This window comes from Lepidochelys olivacea (genome assembly GCF_965140295.1).
Source record: "Lepidochelys olivacea isolate rLepOli2 genome assembly, chromosome: 20".
NCBI lineage: Eukaryota > Metazoa > Chordata > Testudines > Cheloniidae > Lepidochelys > Lepidochelys olivacea.
The window spans coordinates 14,950,052-14,958,820 of record NC_140430.1 but is presented as its reverse complement, the minus strand read 5'-3'; the positions used below and the strand labels follow the sequence as shown (position 1 = coordinate 14,958,820).

The window sequence follows — 8,769 nt, the reverse complement described above, 5'->3', positions numbered from 1 at the left end:
ATTTTCCACATGCGTTAACAAACTTAAATGTTACACAAATAACAGAACGGTTCATATCAGAGGTTGTGGAGTCTAAGCAGTTGTCCTGAGAATCTAAATTCCTATATGCTTCTAAAGCAATAAGCGTTTGGGGCCATATTTCATGATATGATTACATTTCTAAGCTAAAAGGAGAGCTTAAAATGTTTTGAAAATTGATGCATTTTACTTCTTGGGCATATTCCTTTGAAAATGATATAATTACTGGGGCGGAGGGGAAGTGTGTGAAAAAGTAAAAAGACTTAAGTGCCTTCTGAAATGTTAAAACATACTAAATTAGAAAAATAGCAAAACATTCTGTCTTTACACATAGGAAATCTGAAGAAAGTTCAATTAAAATGCTGGTATTTTGATATCGTCGGCAATACGTGTATAAAGCTGAAATCCCCATCTGCTAAGTGCTTCTAAATTGGTTTCAAATATAGCTTCAACCCAGTATCAGTCATCAGGTGAGTGGTGGGATATTAACAATTCCACTTTTTCACAGGAGGAAAAGAGAAAGCTATTTCAAAAAAAATTGAATACACATGAATTTCCGCCCCTATTGGGTTGAAATATACTACAGAGAATTGTTCTAGTATAAAATCATTTTATTTTGCTAGATTCACCTTGATCTGAGAATATAGAATTAGTAGTAGGTACAGTAGAATTACAGTAAAGAGCACGATGGTATAAGAATGTTTATCTACGTATCTATTTATATTGGGAGAGTTATTTAGTTATTTTTAAAGTCCTCAGCCTGAAATATAACCTTGAAATAAACGCTCCTGTTTCCTTAAATACTGATTGTTTGCAAAACTAAATTGATTCAAAGAGATTCCGCTCTTTTAACAACCATTTGTATGGAAACACACTGTTTATATCAGCCACCGTTTAAAAGCAGTGGGACCGACGTGTTTAAGAATGTATCGCTTAATTCCTAGAACGGTATTAAACCCTCTTTCAACAATTAAAACCAACGAATTTGCCCAGCTACTTGTAGCGCATAAACAACTGTAATGTTTACATTAAGTCTGTTCTTTTGTTTAAAACTAATAAAGTCTTTTATGGGCTACATCAGCTATATGCTATATTCTAATTCAGAAACTAAAGATTAAAAAGGCCTTATGAGGTTGCAAGCCACATTCTTGTGGTTTCATGTTGTAATTTAGAAGTTATCAAAGGCAGAAGAACGTGCTTAAATCTAACATATGCTGTGCACCCGTATATTTCCAACTTTATTAAAGACGGATAAGCAAGGCCTTAATGAGACGCCATTTTGGAAAAAAATAATATAAGTCAGGTTTTAATATTCTCTTTGATAGCAAAGAAGCACTCAGCCATGCACGCCAACCAGAAGAAGTAGTTTGGCTTTTATTTTTCCTTCCCAACTCTAGTGTCAGTTAAAAATGCTTTCATTAAAAACCAGAATTACCTCGCAAAAGTGATTCCCCCCCCCCCAATGGTAGAGCCCGCACGATATTTCAACACCAAATTCTCTGCCCTCCACCCAGAAGAGGGGTAAACCGGGAGAAAAAAAATTAATGGCTATTCCAAAATGTTACGACCCACGAGAGTCTCCAAGACAAGGAAACTGGGAGAGCAAACTATTTATTTACATTGTACACAGCCCTGGCTCTCCGTCGGGCTTAGCTATGGCTCCTACCAAAGTTACTCGCACACAAATAAATGAATTCACCCTATGATCCACAGGCGAAGATTAGCTCAATTGATGGTCGCTTCCAATCCACTTGCCAAAGCCAATGTCTTTGTTCTTCGGATTTTCTAATCCCATTTTTGCCAAATTCCAAGGCAACGTCAAACCCATGAGGAAAGTGCAAATAGTAACAGGATGGCTTTCCCTCATGGCTATTGTTTGCCGGTCTTGCTGAGTTGTTCAACAGAGTAGTTTATTTACATGTCACCAAAGAGAACTCGCCCTTAGAGGACCGCACTTATCACACAGTCAAGTTTACGTTCCTCAACTCAAGAACTGTTAGGAGAGTGTGCATGTGAGAGTGGGTTGGTGTCTTTCTGCATGTGTGTGTGTCGTGTGTATGTATATGTGTGTGCGTGGTGTGTGAACAGCCATGTCTAACATAACTACAGTCCCTGTACATTTTATTCCTGGATGTGCATTTGCAGTTCTTTAAAACAAAACAAAAAAACCACCTGCATTTTCTGCAAAAGTGGAAGTGATTTACCCTGTATGGAACCCAACTTAAAGGTACGTTATTATTCCGCAAAAAGCCAATTAGAAGTTTGCTCTCTCGCCTTCTTCCCCCTGTGCAATATTTCACAACAAAGTAACCTACAGCAGCTTCCAATATGTTGTGTAGGGAATCCAGGGAGGAATAGGAAACAGGTCGGGTGTTTGTACGTCACATGGAAAGGTCCTTCACAATTAGTCTGTGTGTCATTAACGTAACTATACAGCAAGCTCCCCCAGCCTATGAGGGAGCATTTATTGTGACGGACATTCGATGGAAATAATAATAAAAAAAAACCTTGTAAAACTTTTATGCCAAACAAAGTTATAAAAACTTTTCATGCGTTAAGATATCAAAAGGTTTATAACAATAATAAAGCGTGTGTGTGCTGTGTGCTGTGTTCAACCTTCTTCGACACGCGGCGAGGTTGAATTAAATATTAGCTCATCATCAAGGCCACATTTGGCCCAAAATTTGAATTTAAATAAAAATGTGGGTTCTCCTCCATCCCACCCACCCCCACCCCCCTATTTCTTTCTCGGGAGGCGGGGACACAGAAAGCCTTTCTGATTCCGCTTTATTACAAAAGGGTTAAAGGTGATGGACTTGACTTTATTGAAGTTCAAAGACATCATATATTCACATTTTTCTTCCTGTGGACCTCTCTCTTCCCTCCTCCTCCGATACAAGGGGCATAATCTCAATATACAGAACTCCACTTGCAGCGTTGGTCTTTTGCGGTTGTGTGAGGATTTAAAAAAAAAATACATCACAGGACAACCAAATCAAAGCCAACTATTTCCAAATTCATCCACTGTGGTATCCAATCCATCCCCACTTCCTCACCTAGACCCCACCACACACACACACACACACACACACACACACACACACATCCAGGCAACCACTCCCCCCCCCCCCCAAAAAAAGAACATTAACAGCCTTTCCCTACATGGCACTGCTGCTTAATGCTATTGTAAACTCCCACATGGTCTATAAACTTGGATTTTACAACTAGCATTCCATTTTAGCTCGCGAAAACTTTGAACTAGGCCTCCAGTTTCATTGTGTTGGAATTGAGCTGAAGACATGGAAGGGGAGGGGGGAAAAATCCCTGGGCAAGGCACTCTTATTTGTTTACTATTTACTGCGGAAGTCTTTTCCTATGGCCAGACGGGGTAATTAAGAAAAATTAAGCTGTTTAGTGCTGCAGTCTTTATTACAATGTCTAGACTACCAGCTTTTGTCCGGACAGTGGCTGCTGTTACGGAGCATTAACTGCGGTTTCTGACCTCGTGATAAGCACCCTATTGCACCTATGCTTAGTTTTCCTAACCTTGGAAAGGTTTGGCAAACAATCGTTAAAGAAAGGTGGGTTTATACGAATAATATTCCCTCTTCTTTGGCAGCTCTTCGACTGTATCAATGAGTGGCTGCATCTGCTAGGAGCATGGCTTTGGTCTCCATCCTATTTCAAAACTCTTTCATATTTTATTCACCATCCTTTCAAGGAATTGTCTACCAAAGAAAGGTCCAGGTTTTGGATTTCCAAAGGGCTGGCATGATTTTAGGCCATGGGGATACCTCCTTAAACATTTCCACGTTTTAAACATAAATTCAAAGAAGCTCTTTGCTATCTGGCTTTTTTATTATTTTTTTACCATCTCATTTAATGAGAAACATGTCTATGAACATCACCCATTCAAATTATATCATGGCGTAACGAGGATGGGTCTATCACGAAAACAAAAGTTGTTTCTCATTTATTCTTTTTGTGTATGCAAGCGAAGCACATATTTGTGGCTTGCAATTTCCCCTACCGCTGTCACATAAAATAAGAAGCCACCATCAAAGTATGGGGCTGTATTTAAAAGCAATTATGAGAATTTTACAAGAACATTGTCAATGTATGGGAATATAATGTGTTGTTTCTTTGAGGATGTTCTTTTGTTCTTTCTTTTTCTTTTTTCTTCTCCCTCACTCCTACTCATACAAAACTCCACATCAAGAGATATGAGAATTCAGGCTGAAAAGCAACAAAACAAAACAACACCCCCCCACTCCGAGTTATTTTATATACACAACATACATGCATCAAACCACTGCAGGCGTTTTCTGTATTTCTTTTTCCTTTAAACCAAATTGTGGCTCTTTAGTCCGCTCAGGAGAGGGGAAAGGCTTTGTGTAAACATAAAAGTACACTTCTGTACCAAAAGCTTGGGAGTTGAACTTGTTTTCCTTAACCGGGATTTTAAGTACTTGACTTTGCATTTGTGCATTGTACGTATAAGATAGCTTATATTTGACTTCATGGAAACACAGCACCTTCGATTGTGTAATTAGAGTTGCACTCACTTACAAAAGTCAAATATACGGTGCAGAAGATTAATTACATCCGGAAAAACAGAGCAAGACACATGGAACCAAATACACGGTTGTATTATTCGGCCAAGAAATTCCAATAAATATTTAAATTCGGTGAGGAATACAATGAACTCCACAACAAATGTAAACTTTAAAGTACAGGAGTCATATGAATTTGGACAATGGCACATTGCACTGAGCCAGATGAACATGGATGATTATATATGGCGATAGTATCAAATATATATATTTGATGTCCTAACCATTTAGGTATTAAAAGTTCTATTGGCAAGTCCCTACCGCACCGACCGCAATGAGGTTTTAAAGAGGGGAAGTACTAATAAAATGGTCAAATAAAATCATAATGTAGAACAGCTTGCGATATCTTTATTTACCACAGAATTTCACAGAGTTTCCCGGGAATTTACTTTACATACACAAAGATCGTTTATTATTGTTGTTGTTTGCTGTTGTTGTTCTTCCAGATCCGGGAAAAAATGCATTACGAAATGTATTTACAAACCACTTAGAGACAGTTATTGCAAATATATTCTCGTCCATACACCCCTCCCTCCCTCCCCCCCAACACCCCAAAAATGTAAAAGTGGGACTGCATAGATATATATATATATATATATATATATATATATATATATATATATGGAGGGGCTTGAAATGAACCCATTCTTACTGCAACGGAACAGAATATTTAAATTAGGTTTCGACAACAGTTCTTGGCATGGATAGCAAGAGAACACAAATGGTCGGTGTGGATACGCACACTCCTATGTATATGTGTACATACACATACGCACGCACACACACACACACTCCCAAATCAAGGTATCTAAATGAACCATAGAGGGAGGTTTTGGCCGCGTCTGTGGTAGCATGTTAACTGCATATTAAAATCATCACCATGATAATTATAACACAGCACTGCGATTTATTCAAATGGACAAGGATGACTAAATGAAAAAAAATCCCAGTTGTTCAGACAAAACGTTAAATAAAAAGTCCATGGTTTTCCAGTCCTTTAAACGTTTAGATATCTGAACTCCTTGCGTTACTTAGAACTGTTCCATACATACAAATGTAAGTAACGAAAAGGTTTAAACTTTGAGGTTGCTTGTAGACTCAGACCACAACCCATGCTTTCAGAGTTCCTTCTTAGTACAGATCTACTTCACCAGCAGAGGACTGGGAAAAGATGTGTTCACAATAAGGGATTTCCAGAAAAATACTGCAGGCGGTCTCTGCTTAATTTTTTTTCTTTCATTCTTCTGTTCTGAAACCAAATTTTAACCTGTCGATCAGTGAGATTTAGCATCCTAGACAACTGAAGCCTTTTTTCTTTGTTTATATAGACATTGAAGAAAAATTCTCTCTCTAGCTCTCTGATCTGGAATTTCGAATAGGGACATCTCTTCTTCCTTGTACGGGGAGCACCTTAGGAAAAAACAGAAGGGAATGTAAATACTAAGCAAATGCAACACATAGACTCAACTCTAGTTCTGACTCCATATATATGCATATATATATATATATACATATTTATAGATTCATGAGATAATATATTTCGCCACTGTTATATTTGCCCACTGTTAATATAATGCAGAGGGGAGGTTATATATGGTTTTAAGGATTGTGCCCTACTTATGTTCTAAAAACACTACCTCTGCACAGGATTTTGTGATAGACATATTTTTAAGCATAATTAGGGATTGTACTCAGCAATTTAAGCAGGCTTTAAAGAAACTGTAGCTGTTGAAAAACATACGTTCAAGCTGCAAATCTGTTATCTGTATAGAAACAGCATGAGCAATGTTGGAACTGTAGGAACTAGACATTATGTTCCTCATAAGTTTTTGATTAACTTCAGTACCAGCATCCACACACTCCAAAATAATCAAAGTAAAAAGGAATTTAGCCTCTGAGCAACAAAAGGGGATGCATTGTTTTCATCATGAAACCAAACAGCAAAAGGGGGGGAGAGAGAAAAATCTCACCGTGATCGCTAAGTTTAAAAGTTGCTTGGCTTCAGAATTTAAAATAAGCCTCTAAGTTTTCTTAGCAATGTAGTGATTTTTTTTATCTGACCTTAATGACAAAAGACAGAAATTCCACTAGGCTTTGCGAAGAATCGTTGCGATTAAAAAAATAAATAAAATAGAGACTCAGGATTGAATTAAAATGTTGCACAGTTTGCATTTAGCTCCACATCCCCTTATCAAAAGAGAGAGAGAAAAGCAAGACCCAACATATACTTTTAATTTTTAAAAATTCACTCTACATGCATCTTAGTGCCTAAAAGCAAGCACAGGAAGCTACAGCAGTGTTCTGCCCAATTGGCTTTTACCCTGAGCAACCCGGGACCAAATCCTTTTAAAATGCTCGTGTAAGTTCATGATCAAAGTTAATATTTGCCACGATGGTGTGCTTTTAAAATTTCACAGACTCTAAGATACTGTGTCTGCGCCTAACATCTCCATTTTTTCAAAGAGCTTTCCCATCGTAAAAATTCTTCTCGTTGGAAGAAAGAGCTTTGTAGGTTATAATAAAATCCTTTGAATGCTTATAAAACTCCACATAAAATTTGACCGACAAAACACCGGGCTAGTCCCTTAACCTTTCCATTTACTGCTCTACCTACTCGAGTTGCTGCTTTTGCTTCCTTCCTTGTTGACAGAAGAAGACGAAGCTGAAGACCCTGGATTTGTGTTTTCCTCTTCGTCTTCCGGGTCTATGCCTTGCTCTCCGCGGGATGATAGTGCACTGGGCTGGGAGTCGGATTCCAGTTTGCTCTCGCTTTTCTGCAGACAGTTCTCAGGCGGGTTCTCTGTCCCGCAGTAGGCATTTTCGAAGAACCGATCAAAGCCCTGGGGCAGGACACTGTTTTTGTTCATGCTGGAGTAGAATCCCGTAGATGCAGGATGGTTAGAGCTGGGATGGTGGTGGCTGTACACGCTTTCGTTTTTCATTAGCATTTCGGTCATGGTGGAAGGCGGGATACACTCTCTATGCATCAGATCTTCCGCGGAATAACACGATGCGTAATTGCTTCTATGGTGCCATTTACTAGAGGGGTCTAGACCATAGGAGACCTCTCGAACTGGTTGCACTTGCGAGAGGTTAGTGGAATAAGGGTAGGAGATTTGGCGAGAGGGGGCCTGTGGCAAGAAAGATGACACAGTTGAAAATTCTGGGACGTAATAGGTGCAGCTAGGGAGGTAGAGATTGGAAGCGCAACCTGCTCTGTCTCCAAAGTCAGCACTCCTCTCTTTACGCGATTGAGAACAGAAGTTTCCTAGATTCACTGAGTTAAACATCTTTCTCCGTTTCTTGCTCTATAGATAGATGTTTTGGATCCGATGTGCAGAGGGGGAAAAATTTGGGAAGGCGAGATGACGCGCTATCCGTCTTAGTCGCTCTAAGGAGCACGTGATCCAAAGTAGATATTGTCATATATCAGTTTGGAGCACTTAGATGTGTAGGAGTGGTTCACTTAGGTAAGATCTCAGAGGTTCAAACGATTGGTTTTCAAACACCGCAGAAACATTATGAAAATCAATTGCAGCTTTGTATTCATTTTCTTCAAGGCACACCCCTTGTAAGCATTCAAAGCAAAGGGCAAATACAAGGGATGGCTTGTGAAGTTTTTTTTTTTTTTCCTTCCCGGTTTGGATTCTGCTTTCTATTTTTCACGAGGATTCGGATATGAAGTGGGGGCTGTTGGGAGCGAGTGGGAGCTGAGGGAGGGTCTTAGAGATATTTTAACTGTATTTTTCCACGGTTTTTTTTTCTTTTCTTTTCTTTCCACGCTAGTCACATTTTAGGCGTGACAATGTAAAGTCTTTAAGTAAGCTCAATAAAAAGCCCAGGGAATGCGCTGAAGATTCATAAGTAAGTTTTCAAACATTTCTCAAAATCTTGCTACAGTGGGGCATACACATATCTCTGTGCCATTGGGCTTTTAAAATTATAGTTGAATATATAATTTGGGAGGGAAGGAGGGAAGTGGCTAATTAGCAAGCTTCTAACATTAGCTAATTACATTGTTCTATGTGCAAACCAACTGTACATAAACCAACGTGGCATATACTGCAGAGAAACAATACCAGTGTGTACCTTTAAGCAATACCAGTGTGTGTAAAGTTTCAAACTTTAAAGTTACCTG

The 8,769-nt window shown here is 38.9% G+C and overlaps 1 protein-coding gene across 1 annotated transcript; it reads right to left on the bottom strand.

The window, feature by feature from the left end:
* Positions 1-5,267: 5,267 nt before the first annotated feature.
* On the bottom strand, positions 5,268-7,957 carry HOXC11 (homeobox C11). The gene is made up of 2 exons (XM_084609845.1): positions 7,246-7,957; positions 5,268-6,041 (listed from the first exon to the last, which is right to left on the bottom strand). Exons 1-2 carry the CDS (start codon positions 7,919-7,921, stop codon positions 5,809-5,811), a joined length of 909 nt encoding a protein of 302 aa, XP_084465971.1. The 5' UTR covers positions 7,922-7,957; the 3' UTR covers positions 5,268-5,808.
* Positions 7,958-8,769: the final 812 nt, after the last annotated feature.

Bases quoted from the DNA above. Each gene is read 5' to 3' on its own strand.
- HOXC11 (XM_084609845.1), bottom strand. From the start codon at position 7,921: ATGTTTAACTCAGTGAATCTAGGAAACTTCTGTTCTCAATCGCGTAAA. The intron at 6,042-7,245 runs GTAGGTAGAGCA...TTTTTTCCTAAG, and splicing joins AAGCAAAAGCAGCAACTCGA to GTGCTCCCCGTACAAGGAAG.